At 44.5% G+C, this 14781-nt stretch overlaps 1 protein-coding gene across 2 annotated transcripts in view; it reads right to left on the bottom strand.

Annotated features, from left to right (window-relative positions):
- The window catches only part of CDC123 (cell division cycle 123), a 161242-nt gene that overhangs the window by 41076 nt on the left and 105385 nt on the right, over positions 1 to 14781 (bottom strand). For both annotated transcript variants that reach the window (XM_069228667.1, XM_069228668.1), the window contains exon 9: positions 2570 to 2692. In XM_069228667.1, the coding sequence (XP_069084768.1) occupies positions 2570 to 2692 (123 nt within the window). The remainder of the gene's footprint in view (positions 1 to 2569; positions 2693 to 14781) is intronic.

The following is a 14781-nucleotide window of genomic DNA, read 5'->3' as shown; positions in this document are numbered from 1 at the left end:
AAAGGGACATCCATGTTTCAGCACAGCAACACCAAGCCAATGCCAAGGTGGAAGACTTGACACTGGTGAAATTAGCCCAGATGCCTTCAGGTGGATCTTTATTGACCAGTGCACAGCAAATCCTAATGCACAGAATGGCCCACTTAGGTAAGATTTTTTCTTTTCTATAGCCTGCATACAGTACAAAGAGCAGGTCATCTGTTCTGAATTCCTTAATGTGGTTAATGTAAAAACAGACTGCCCCTTTTGGAACCGGCATGTGTAGCATCTTCTCGTCTTTGGTGAGAAGTGGAAGGGAGTAGCAGGAAGGGAGGGTGATGGACTAACAGCTCTGTTTCGAAGGAACAACTTGTCAGGAAAAATACCAATAGAAATGAGGATGGACACTCCGCTCTTGAAATTCCGTGACTTTCTCAATTAAGTTATTACAAATCGAAAAACAGTCAGTAGACTCAATTAGCAACTGTGGAGGTGCTCAAATGGAAACCCCATCAAAAAGTCAAAACCAAGTTAAGATCCAACTGATGCATGACAAATGGAGTAAAACTTTTGTCAAATCTTTCAGAAACAGCAATATAATGGGCAACTAAAACAGTGATGGCTGGTTCAGAAGGCAAAGGAATCCCTTGACAGTCCCCACTGCACATCCATGTTGTGCTAGTGATAAAGGGATCCTGACAATGTCGGACAAATGTCGTTGAACGTTTCCATGTGGTTCTCAGCACACCAAGCAACAAACCTGATGATGGAGTACAGACCGAATAATATCTATGAAAGAAGCCAGAAATCCCCACTCAATATCCAGGCATGGAGATGGAGACTCTGGATACTAGGGTACAGAACTGCTCCCTCCAACTGAGAGACATTCCACCCTCGGTGGAAAACCCAGTGTGGGACCTAGGGACTTGGGGAGAGGTGAAGAAGCTCTGTGTAACACACTCTTCTCAGCCAATCTTGAGCCCATTCAGGACACATCAACCCCAGAATGTGTAACCAGGAGGATGCAAGAAGCCAGCAGACCAAGCAGGTACAGAATAGACTGGAACTCAAGCACACTCCTGAAACATCTTAATTCTATCTTGAATGTCCTGGGATCCTCAGATTAGGGGGAAATGCTTGAAGTGGTGATATATCCACTCCTGGGCCTGTGAACTGGGGGTGCTGAGAGGGCTCCAGGTGAGACTTGAGCACACAGATGGCACAGTCCAGGTCAAATGGCAGTAACGCCGATGACTGCAGGTGGCAGAACACCAAATCTAGCAAGACTGCTTTCAGAAGCCAGCCATTCAGGAAAACCTGTGATTCCCGACTTGCTGAGATGAGCTGCAACCACCAGAACTTGAGATACCAATGTCAAACCAAACAGGAGGACCACAAACTGATAGTGTGCAGAGCCCACCACAAATCGCAGGTACCTCCTGTGCGACTGTGGGATCAGTATAAGAAAATAAGCATGCTGCATGTCCAGGGACACCATGCAGTTGAATAATCCATTGTCCAAATTAATGGAAAGGGGGTTCAATTGTCCAATTGGTCCAAATTGTGAAGAGGAGGACACCGAGCCTTCCAGCAACAAGGTGAAACTAGAGCTGCTTCTCGGGGGAGGTAGGGGAGGATGGGTAGGGGAGGAGGTGGTGTAAGCAGACGTGCTCTCACTTTCCTGCAACCTTGATACTGCCTATAGAGAGGGCTTTGAGCTGCTACTGAAGTTGCAAAGCCTGTTGATGCCGAAAATTAAAGTCTGTCGCAAATACCCAAAATTTGCAAAATTTCCTGTAATTTTGCTGAGAGGCTGCAAGTCGAGATACCTCATTGTTGCTCTGCTGTCTTTGAACCACTCCATAGCTGAATCCTCTTTACTACCAAAAAGCTTAGATCCATCAAATGATAAGTCCCTTAGGGAGGATTAGAGGTCTAACAAGATTTGAAAGAAGTGTGGAGCCAGACATAACGGCATAGGACCACAGAGCTGCCATGGCTCCTGCAACAGAATTTGATTGGAAAGTCTAGTCACGAGCTGTTTTTGTCTCACCATCACCCATCCTCAACATAACCATCTTCTAAATGTTTTACTGTTAGTCAAGTGCTTAGAGGCAGTTTACTCTGAGGTCCTGCATTCTTACAATTCCTCTAATATAAAAGGGCAAATAGAAACTGATGGCAGATGAAGACTGCCAGATAAATGTTAATCTCCGTAGCTCAACGCTAACTGAAAAACTGTAGGTCATCTTTGGAAAGCCTGCCGCCCTACAAACAACAAAGATTGCTTTCGACCAACAATGCAAAGCAGAAGTGGATGGATAACCCTGGATTTCAATGTAAGTACTCTAAAGGAGGCAGAATGATGCGGTACATAGCATATGTCATGTGGTGACAGAGTAATACTCCTGTATTCTAAAGAACTGGTAACAATACATCTTGCAAACCTAAAAAATAAACATTGTTAAGTGGAGTTTATGCTAAATCTCTATAAAAACATGATAAATACAATACATACAGGTGCGAGTAACCTATTATTAGTCATTCTTTAGCCATATTTTTTGTGAGTAGGAAATCAAGTAATACTTACAATCCTCATCCAGGAATTTATACTGTACATGTTTCTTGAAGAAATCCTGTATACTCCTGCAGATCTCTTCCTTCTGCTTACAAACATGATCATAGTACTGTGTGTAATCTCGCTGCGATATACCTGCCAGGAAGACAACCACGTCACGAGGCTTAACTGAACATATCTTCAAATAATCAGTTCAGCGCATATTCTACATCAGATGGCAGGGGCAGTATTCAACTGCTCGACAGGTGATCAAGCATATGGAAGTAAATCACAACCTGAAGATGTAGTTTCTGATCTCTCGATTGCTTTTGTGGAGAAATAGTGCTAGACTTGATTTGCCCAAGATACTGAGGACCAACAGCAATGCTAATCTGGAGTGGCAAACACAATTTTGCCTCACTAAAGTTGTCTGATGTGCAATAACAGCTGGCGTTGTATGTCTATATTCACGATTTTTAACACATATAGCATAGTTATTCTACTGTAAATATAAAATAATAAAAACGAACATTTCAAGGATTATGGGATGTAAAAATATTACTGCAGCACAGCGGTATAACATCCCCCCCGCCTCTCCACCGGAAGCCTCCGTGATGCAGTGGGGCCCCCCGAATACCGTGGGACCCTCAGCACAATACCATGGCCTTAGTGCTCCTGACTGAATCCGGAGTGCGGGCCCTCCATGTACTTTGCAGGGAAGCCCTCTCCATTTTCATTACACCACTGCTGTAGCACAAGCAGCTAATTAGGCAATTACTTTTCAACAGCCCAGCAAAATTAGTTTGCCCTAGGAGATCTATTTTACAAGGCATTCTGGGATTCGTAATTAACATTTTCTACAAATCAATTATTACTTATTAAAACAATTTTTAGAGGCAAACCTATGACTTTTCAAGAGTCAGGCTTAAACTGGAGTAAATGAGGCCCACGAGCAGTGTAATAAATTCTGACTTGGAAGTAGTCCTTCAGCCAGAGAGACAATTGATTCTATCAGTCCTTCCACGTCGTTAGCACTGTGCACTTACTACAACAAATTCTCTTTTTAATGTAGATTTTTTTCACGCATTGATAAAAAAATAAAAAAAAATAAAACAATACAACATGAACTTAAGACAAAGTCATGGAAGTTAAAATAAATGACAAATGCTAATAAAGGCTACTTTTCATGGAAATTACCAGTGCAATTTAAGACATTTTTCACCATCCCTTCTGAACTGCACATGGGTGAATATTTTCCAGTTATAACAAGCATTGGCAAGCCAACTCTTTGTCTTATGAATGAAAGTGCATTTTGTGTCACCAATCGGTTTAGGCACTCAAATTTTCACACATGCACTCTTGTCACTCATCTTTGCATTCATGCAACCATTCATCCATCAACTGACTATCTTGCATTCACACAACAAAACGTTAATAAAATACACACCAACTCATCAACACCCAAAAGATAAAATATTACAAGCAGATTAAGAAAACATTTTACTATCTAAATACTGCAGACATATGCTTGTGATAACCAAACTACACATAGCAGTGGGTGGCCATCTTGCAGAGGTATTACACATAGTATATTGTTGGTTTAAAGTTCAAGCATGGCTGCCATGTTTAGAACCAACTTGTTGGCCATCTTAGCCTGGTAAAACAATGAACAGCAGCATTTCTTAATAATCTCCTGGTTTAGAGGAAGTGGCCGCATGGGATATGGAACACGGAACACTGTAGATGAAATGAGCAGCAAGTAAGCAACCTGCTGGCACTGCCCGGAGAACTGTAGTATCCGTTTATAAAAATAAAAAAAAATACAAGTAGGAGAAACAAAAAACGAAAGGGGAACTATCAAAGGAGAAAACTAAAAACTAGAGGACTGGCCATCCAGCCCTAGCATGTCAGTCCACTCAATTCAAGGTGGATGTGCACATGCGATCAGAAAATTACGTCAGCCACGAGGTAAGGCAGCCAGTGACTGATGTGGACTGAACTTTACCCCATAAAGTACACAATCATGGATGGAAGAAGAGAGTGAATGGCACTCAGGCAGGCCAATGGCAGAAAAGATTCTCTATGTAGCTATACAAATATATATTTATAGATATGGATGTATCTATTTGTTTATAGTTTACAAGATCCAGGCAGACATCTAAGATGTGTTTCTAGAAAAATTACTACTCCTGTTGGGGTTTGTAACAGCAGGCTACCAACACCAAAATCCTTCCCTACAAAGGTAGTCTGTGATACGTCATGTAACAAAATTGCTATCTGCAGGCTTTACTACAGAGAAATAACAATCCATCCTATTGACAAATATGGTTTGCATCATCAATATCTCAGGCCTACTGCTTTCATCGTGAATTTTCATTAAACAACGATCAGACCTATGGCATCTGAAACATCCTTTCCTAGTGAACCAATCATACCTTTAGCTGTTATCCCTGGCTTGTCACCACAACAAACTCAAGCCTCCTTTTTGAGCTTAAACCTTCCAACAGGGCAACCATCAGGCACACAGTCATAACATTACATAATATACAAAATTACAGTTTGCAAAGCAAAAGACTATCACTCCTAAAAGGATCGAACAACGATTCTGTCAGCGCAATTCCTGTATACCCACGGTTTTCAAGAGGGGTTAAGCAACACCAAAACCCTTGCCTCCTACAGTAGTCTGTGAAATTCCATGCAACAAAATACCTATCTGTTGGCATAAATACAAACTAATAATCTAACCCTTAAATGCCGCCGAACATTAACATACGCTTCTCACAATCAATATGTCAGGCCTACTGCTTTGATCATATCTTTCCATTATAAACAATCAGGCCTATGATCTTTTTTTATTGAATTGTCACCATAACAGATTCTGACTAACTGTGCTGGTCATAAGCCTTCCATAAGGCATATCATGTATAATTTAATTAAATTACAAATAAGTACAAAATTACAGTTACCAAAACAATATAAAATGCCTACTGATAGGTGCTATTATGATTACTGTAGAGCAAATCTTCTATCTCCATAGTTTGTTCGGGTTGGTCACCAACCACAAAACCCTTGCCTATTAGAATAGGCCGCAAGATTCTGCGTAACAAAATAACTCCCTACAGACTTTAGCAAAGTATAATAACAATCCACCCTTAAAAGTCTATTGCCTCTAACACATGCAAAGCCTACTTGCTTCGCTGTAACCTTTCACAATAAAGACATCACACCCAAGGGATCTGACATAACATTTCCATTAAAGGTGTACTGAAATACACATAAACCAACAACCTTCATGCATACAGCTATAACATTACCAATATGTATAAAAGTTCAGTTGTCAAAACAGTATATATCTCCTCTCAGTAGGGCCTAATAAACATATTCAAGGTGGAAAATCTACTCCCAGGCTTTGTTAGAGCGATTCACCTAGCCTTTGTAGCCCTTGACCCCATGGTCAAGATCGCCGTTCCCCACCTGCCTGGCTGATAGTGTAGAGGCTCTGCTGTCTGAGCCTCAGTTCAGGCTAATCCTGCATTCCATCCCACTGCCAGGTGTCTTCTGGACCTGCATGCCTTGTCTCCTCTGTGTGCGTAGCTTGGTTTGTTTCCAGACTTTGTTGCCATAATCCTAATCTTAATTGAACCCAATATTTGTAACTGTATTGTTTCACGTTTCGTGTTTTGTCTGCGTTGTTGCTGGTTTTGCCGCCCCCTCCTTTTTTTCCCCTGCTCACGCCCATTCACCTTCCCGCCTCCCTGCTATCCAGTCCCTATTCCCAGGACTACTTATGGAGGCAACTGGTGTGCCGATAGCAAGCCGATCTGCGCCGGGCCATGCCTTGACTGCACCCAGCACCAGGGACCCTGGCTCTCCACCACCCTCCGTTACTCAAGATCAGAACTCACAGCCCTCAACGCCCAACCACCCAACATGAATTGCTACCTCACCTCTCTAAGTACCACAGCCGGCCCCTTCATCTGTTGACATTGCTGCTTTGCCTGTTCTATCAACTCACCTATGCACCCCACCAAACAACCGCCCCCATTCTCCACGACCACAGGCCAGCTCCACTGCATTCTACTTAGTGTCCGCTCCCTAGGCAGACACACAACCGAGATATGGGACACCATCACCTCCCTCGCAACTGACCTCATCTTCCTCACAGAGACCTGGCTCAACGCGCGCTCCACCCCGACATCACCACAACCACACTTGATGGATACAGGAGGGTCCGCAATGACCGGAAAAGCAAACTCGGAGGAGGCATCTCCATAATTCACAAAGAATCTATCCACTGCACAACCACGACCGACACAACCACGCCGATCATGGAGCACATCAACTTTCAGCTCAGCATTGACATCACCACCATTATCATCAAAGGAACACTTGCCTACAGACCACCCGAACCTCGCCCCACCTCCTGAGACACCATTCCCGAAATCATTGCCCCCAAGCCATCAACACTAAACATTACATCTTCCTTGGGGACCTACATTTTCACCTGGACAATACTAACAACATCCTCACTTCCAACATCCTGGACAGGATGGGAATCATCAGACTTTAACAGATAGTTACTCACATCGCGGGACACACGCTAGACCGCATCTTCACCTCAAGCAACAGACAAATACAGTCACACCACCAAACTCACCAGGACTGACCAGTCCATCGTCCATTTCAACTACCTCCTCATGCCATGCAGAAAACCCAGACCCCCACCCACCTCACTTAAAAGCTTGAGCAAGGTAACCAAAACTTAATGGTCCAATGCCCTCAACTAGAACCCTTCAGACAACACTCTCCAGACCCCCAAAACCCTCATAGACATCGACAGGGACAGCAAAAACATCACCACCTTGATCTCACACTGCACTGACATCGTCGCCCCCACCAAAACCACCTATCCCAACAAAACCTCCAAACAAGGCAACTGGTACTCTCCAGATCTCAGCACCACAAAGCACATCTGCAAACAAATCAAGCGGAAGTGGGGCAGCTCCAAACACTTCAACAACCGAACCGCATACAAGGACTCCCTCAACCATTACTACAAATATCGAAAGAATTCTAGAAAACAGGCCTTGGACACCCGTATTCAAGACAGCACCAACTGCAGCAAAGAACTTTTCAATATCGTCAAAGAATTCACCAACCCATTAGCACTAGAGAACACCATCCACCCAACCCAGGAAACCAGACGACCCCCTAGCCACCTACTTCCATGACAAAATGTCAACCATCTACAGAAACTTCGCACCCCAGGCCACTGCAGCAGACACCATCAGCCTCCCTCAACCACTCAGACCCCTCCTCAAAGCATAACATCTTCAAGTGGAACCAACTCACCACCCAAAATACCACCAACATCATGAAAACCAACTACTCAGGATCCCCCCAGGCCTGTGTCCACATCACATGTTCAACCTCGGCATCAACAACATAACCAACAAACTCACAGACATACACAACTCATCCATCAACTCAGCTACATACCCTAATGACTGGAAACACACAGGAGTCAAATCTGTCTTCAAAAAGCCCTCTTCCGACCCAAACGACCTAAAAAAATACAGACCACTCTCCATACTCCCTTTCCAGGCAAAAGTACTCGAAAAAGCAATCAACCAGCAACTCACGTCAGACCTAGAAGACAACAACCTGCTGGATGCAACACAGTCTGGACTCCACTCCAATCACAGCACTGAAATCACCCTGATCACCGCAAGAGACGATATCAGAATCCTCCTAGACCAAGGAGACTTGGCTGGCCTCATCCTCCTCAACCTCTCAGCAGCCTTCAACAGTCTCCCATCACACACTACTCAGAAGACTCCACCAGATCGGCATCTGAGGAGAAGCTGTGAAATGGATTGCCTCTTTCCTCTCCAGACAAACACAGAGAATCCACCTCCCGCCACACACCTCTGAACCCAAGCCCATCATCTGTGGAGTTGTCCTGGATTCTTCCCTCAGCCCCACTCTCTTCCACACCTACATAATCCCCCTGGCAAACATCATAAGGAACCAGGGACTAAGCATTATCTCCTATGTGGATGACACAGCTCATCCTCTCACCATTCAAAGACCACTCCAAGACCAACTTTCACCTCTGCATGAACAACATCTCCGAGTGGATGAAAGACAACTGCCTACAACTCAACACCGACAAATCCAAAGTCCTGTTACTCGGAAACTCCACCTCTCCCTGGGATTACTCCTGGTGGCCACCTACCCTAAGACCCTCCCTCAGCCCAGCAGAACCAGCCCACAACCTAGGGGGTCATCACTGACAACAAACTAAACATGAAAAGCCAGGTCAGCGCAGTATCATCTGCTTGCTTCTGCACCCTCTGCCTTCTATACAAGATCTTCAAATGGCTTCCCACTGACATCAGGGGCACCGTCACTAAGGCCCTCATAACCAGCTGACTGGACAACGGCAACGCCATCTATGCCAGACTCACAACACACCTCAAAAAAAGACTCCAGATCATGCAGAACGCAACAGCTAAGCTCATCCATGACCTCTCAAGATGCATGTACATATCCCCTCACCTCACGTACCTCCACTGGCTCCCTGTACACAAACTATGCTAATTCAAGCTGTTAACCCTCACATACAGAGCCCTGCACAACCAGAGACCAGCCTGCTTCAACCACTGGCTAAATTTTCACCACGTCACCAGACACCTCCGCTCAGCTTCCCTCTACCTCGCCCAAACACCCCGCATCAGCAGAACTACAGAAGACACGCCTTCTCCTACCTGGCAGCAAAATCCTGGAACAACCTGCCTATCCACCTAAGGTCCTCCACCTCCATCTTGGACTTCAGAAGACAATTCAAGAACTGGCTATTCGACTAGGTCCCCAGACTAAATGCCACACAGTTGATAGTGCCAGAATACCCTCAAGGGTGATAAGTGCACCCTACAAATCCGGATTGACTGACTGACTGACCAAAACTAAATCTCTAGTCTACAATGGTAATCTGTGGGGCTACATGTAAAAAAAAAAACTTGCATTTTAGCTGGTCGGGGCCACCAACACTTGTTTTTGGAGACTGGTGCTTATTTCTCCACATGAGATATTTATCAAAAGCAAGAGAAAGGAAAACACACTGATCAGAAAGAAGGAGGGAGAGAAAGAAGGAAAAAAGTCACAAAGGGAGAAAGTAGGTACCTGCAAGAGTGAAAAGGCAATGTCTAGTAGTGGAATAATGAGGCATGAGGTGGAATTAAGACTACCAGCCTTGGCATTTGGTGCACAGGCATTTATTTGCATTAGCTGTGGGCTTCTGAGCAGAGTTTTGGGTGTCTACACTCTTTCTTTTACAAATTAACCAGTGGTAACAAAATACCTGTGTAAAGCCTGTAACATAGTGGAATAACAATTCACTGTTGGAGACTTTCTGGCTTTAACAAATGCTTTTCTCAAAAAAGCCAGGCCTACTGTCTTTTCATAATTTTTCATACTAAACTGGCATGACCTTTCTATGCACGCTAATTCAGGCGTATAGCTGTTATCACTGGCCTGTCACCATAATTATCTCATGTCTACTTTACTCAGTGTAAGCTTTACCACAAGGCAAACATCAGGCATACAGTCACAACACGACAAACATATACAAAATTACATCTGGCAAAGCAAAATACTATTGCTCCTGGGATAGCCTAATAAGCATTATTATGGTGCTTATCTTCCATCTTCAAGGTTTGATCGAGCAGGTCATTGCTTACTATGGCAATTGGTGAGATTCCATAAAACAAAATAACTGCTTAACAATCTATCCTTAAAAGTTTATTACTTTTGAACATATTTTGACAATACGTAGGTCAGGCCTACTGGCTTTGTCAAAGTTTCATAAAAACATGATCAAACCTATAATATGGCATGACTTTTCCAAATGAACAGATAAGGCCTTTAATTGTTACCGTAGGCTTTACACCGTAACCAACAGAGGACTATTCAGGTACTCAAACTGGCAACCATCACGCATACAGTTATAAAATCATACATACGTTGAAAGATATCGTTTGCAAAACAGTACGCAAACCCTCTCAATCGGCCCTAATAAAATCATCACTGTGAAAAAAAACCGGGGTTGCCTGAGTTTGTGTCCACTCACCTATTATGGTACTCTGTGAGATTGCATGAAACAAAACTCCTGCCTACAGCCTGTAGCACTGTGTGACAACAACCGTTAAAAGTTTTACTGTCTTAAGCAAATGCTTTTCACAATAAGAAAGCTAGATAAACTGCCTCTGTCACAATGGCTCATAACAAGCAGATCAGTCCTATGCGATCAAGCATAATGTTTCCCACTGTACCAATCAGGCTATCACTTGTCACAATAACCAACTGAGGCCTTCTATTTTACCAGGCACACAGTCATAAAATTAGATACGTATAAAATATTACAGTTGGCTAAGCAAAATACTGTCCCTCCTGAGAGGTCCTGGCCAGGATTGTCAAAGCAAATCTCAGCCCTGTAAGTACCACACACAAGGGGTTAGACTAACGCATTTTAGTGCTGGTGGCTGCATCACCGCACTACCATGAGTTAGTCACGCTTTTTTTTTTTTTTTTTTACATCTCCTGGGACCAACAATATAAGCAGCGGTGCATTCTTAAAAGCCAATCAGTGCGCTTCGCACTCCTGCTTGCCCAGCAGCAGTAATCATTATCAGCTGATTACTATCTTCCAATCTTTCAAGTAGAAGTGACGTTAAAGTCGGGGCTCTAGCATGCGGATCTCTTTAGGTGCACAGTTTGTATTCGAAGCGGGCACAGAGGTGGCAAAATGATCCCTGAGTTGCTGTTATCAACAAACTTCTATTATAAGGTATAGTTCCCCTCGTTGTATCACTCAAAGTCTAAACGTTGCTTTGTTTACAAATGGGTGTTCTGTCGCTGACTGTGCACTCACTTCAGTCCCTGTTAAAGCTAGGGCAGTCGCTGTCTTTACTATATTAACGGCGATCTTAATGTATAGCGCAGGCTTTGAAAAAGTGGTGGTGTGTTAGTCATTTAAGTGAGTACAAATTATTTTGTAGCGCTAGGTCAGACTAAAATAAATAGAGCCGGTAATGTATTGGTGTGGTTAACTCACCATTAAGACCCTGGCCATAGGTTTTTCACCTTTTTTTTGTTTTGTAGCTACTAGGACAAACATTATAAGATGCACTGCATTTGTATAAGGGCCTCAGCATGCTTCACACTCCGGCTTGTCCAGCTGTAGTTATCAGCTCATCACTGATTCAGCCCGGCCAGGAGGGGTGAACTTCTCTGGGTCAGTAACCGTGAATTAATCTGCTTCACCATTTGGCTGGGTGCCTTGTTATCTGGCACCCAACGCCTAATGGATGGCTCAGGCAGGGAGTTTGTTTTGCAACTCTGTCCACTGTGCCTGCCCAACCCTGTGCTATGTGTGGTACCCTGCAGGTAATTATGCTAGTGGGCAGCTGGGGAAGGCGCAGGATATTTTCTTCAACTGCTGTCAGATGTGGTTTACATAGTTTATGGTTCACTACAATGGTTTCTATTCTGTACTCCAGCCAGCCACTCCACGCCTTTGGACATACTGTCCGGCCAGCAGGATACTACTTTGAGAGTCAAGTTTTAGGCCTCAGCTGCCATCCTGCCTCCAGTCTAGAATGTGGGGTCCCAGTAATCAGGTCAGAAGCCGGCAGCAGAGGGCACAATAACCGCTTGAGTGTGCGGACATAATCGTTACGTCCGGCAGCACTGTGCTCCTGTGCCCAGGACGTAACTATTAGGTCCTGGCACTGGAGTATGAGGGGCGTGCTTGGACTCCACCTGTGGCCCTCCCCTCCACCTCCACCAGGGCAGGGATGGAAGGGGAATCGCTTCCCCTTTCACCCCTGACCCCCACCCCAGTGACGTCTGATGACATCGCTGACCTCAGAGGCCGCCCCCATCGCAATCAGAAGAGAAATGCTTGCTTGTGGGGGACAGGACAGAGACATGAAAGGAAGGGAAATGCCTTTCCTTTCATGTCTTTCTGAGCATTTCTGCAACCCGATTGTGAAGCGATCGGGCTGCAGAAATGCCCACTAGACACCAGCGATTTTTGTTTTCTGTAAATAAACAATAAACAATAAAGGGGAGAGATTTTGTATTGTTTTTACTAATGGGGAGCGAACCTTTAGGCAAGAGTTGCTCCCCTGGAGGCAATTTTATTTTAGGCCATCAGCCTATTTTTCTTAGGGCAATCTAGACACCAGGGATTTTTTTCTGCATAAATTTCACACAAGGGTCCCTCCCCTGGCCATTTTAATTAGGCCGATCTGCCCCAAAAGAGGAGGCGGGGGGCAGAAACCACTAGGCACCAGGGATTTTTTTATTTTGTTTTATTATTTTTTACAGATGGGGAGCGACCCTTGAGGCAAGAGTCGTTCCCTTGGGGGGCAAATTTATTTTAGGCCAAACCACTTTAGGCACCAGGGATTGGGGTGTGTGAGAGAGTTTTGTTTGGGGCAGCAGCCCCATTGGTAAGGGTCGTTCCCCATGGGGGCTCATTACTGTTGGCCATTTCTGCCCCCCTTGGGGGCAGATCGGCCTATTTTTTTAAGGCCCATCTGCCCCCAAGAGGGGCAGAAAGCCCAGCAGAGAAGAATTGTTTAAAAAAAAAAAAAAAAAGAGGGCGGGGTTATGGCCATACCCCTACCACTAATAAATGGGGACAAAGTTGTTCTGCCCACCCATGGGCAGACAGGGCAATTACCCCCAATCCACTATGGGGGAGGCAGAAAGGCTACTAGATGCCAGGGAATTTAAAAAATAGAAAATAGTGAGGTGGTGGCTACCAACCAGTATGGGAATGGTTATTCCCCCACCCCAACTGAAGGGGGTAACAGTCTTTCATCTCCACCCCGCACACTAAAATATCTTATCCCAACGGCAAGCAAGAGGGCATTTTATTATTCTGGGTTTTGGTTTTACGTATGGACCATAAGAGCTTGCCTAACTCTCAAAATCGTCCCACTTGGAATGGGGAGGGCTGCACTTCTTGGACTTTGGGACGCTGCCAAGTACAAAAGTCTACGAGACCTAGACACATCTGAAAACTAAACATCTGGGTGAGTCCACGGTGGTGTGCATCACATGCACCCCGCACCATTTTCTTACCCACAGTGCACAACAAACCTCCAACTTTGCTTGAAATCACACATTTTCCCCACATTTTTTTTTAATGGAACCTTCCGGAATCTGCAGGAATCCACACAATTCCTACCACCCAGCATTGTCGCACCTATACTGATAAAAATTCTGCCCCACTTGTCAGCCTAAAAACATTTTTCTTTTTTTAAACTGCCCTTTGGACCCGCTTTGGCCGCCCCCTCAATTTCAACTTGTTTTTGGCTGTTCCCTGTCACAGGCACTTGGGCCCACCAACACAAGTGATCTTTCATTTTTATAGGGAGACTGAGGGGAACGTTCGGTGGTAGGAAATTTGTGTCGGTGCAGTGATCCCACACAGAAATGTGGGGGAAATTATTATTTTTCACTAAATTTGAGGTTTGCTGAGGATTCTGGGTAAAAAATACTGGGGGATCCACGCAAGTCACACCTCAATGGACTCCCTCGGGTGTCTAGTTTTCAGAAATGTCTGGGTCTGGTAGGTTTCCCTAGATGGCTGCTGAGTCCAGGGTCAACAACGCAGGTACCCCCCCCCCCCCCAAAAAAAAAAACAGGTAGTTTTGTATTTGATAATTCTGATGTGTCCAGATAGTGTTTTGGGCATTTCCTTTTGCTGGCACTAGGCCTGCCCACACAAGTGAGGTACCATTTTTATCGGGGGATGTGGAGGAACGTTGGGTATACAGACGTTTGAGGCTCCCCTCAGATTCCAGAACCTTGCAGCACCGAAATGTGAGGAAAAGGAGTTTTTTTTTTTTTTGCTCAATTTTGCAGTGTACACATCCTGGTTTTATTATATCACCGAGGTTTGACACTATTTCCAACTCAATACTGGTTAAATATCTGCAGTATAGGAGGGACAGTGCTTATGTGGTTTACCTCTTTATTGCATGATCGCTCCCAGATGGTGGGACTATTTGAATTTTAGTCACTGCCTAAACAGATCATCTCAAGAGCACCCAAAGGCTCTGTGCCTGTTCTATTTATACCCAACACCTTTGGCACAATTTATAAAATCCTTTGGGATTACATTCTTGACATAGGCTTATGACACATAGCTTATCAACAGACTTGATGAT

Source organism: Pleurodeles waltl, chromosome 4_1 (genome assembly GCF_031143425.1).
Source record: "Pleurodeles waltl isolate 20211129_DDA chromosome 4_1, aPleWal1.hap1.20221129, whole genome shotgun sequence".
Lineage (NCBI taxonomy): Eukaryota > Metazoa > Chordata > Amphibia > Caudata > Salamandridae > Pleurodeles > Pleurodeles waltl.
Note: the sequence above shows the minus strand (reverse complement) of the source record. Positions and strands in the feature narration are given on the sequence as shown.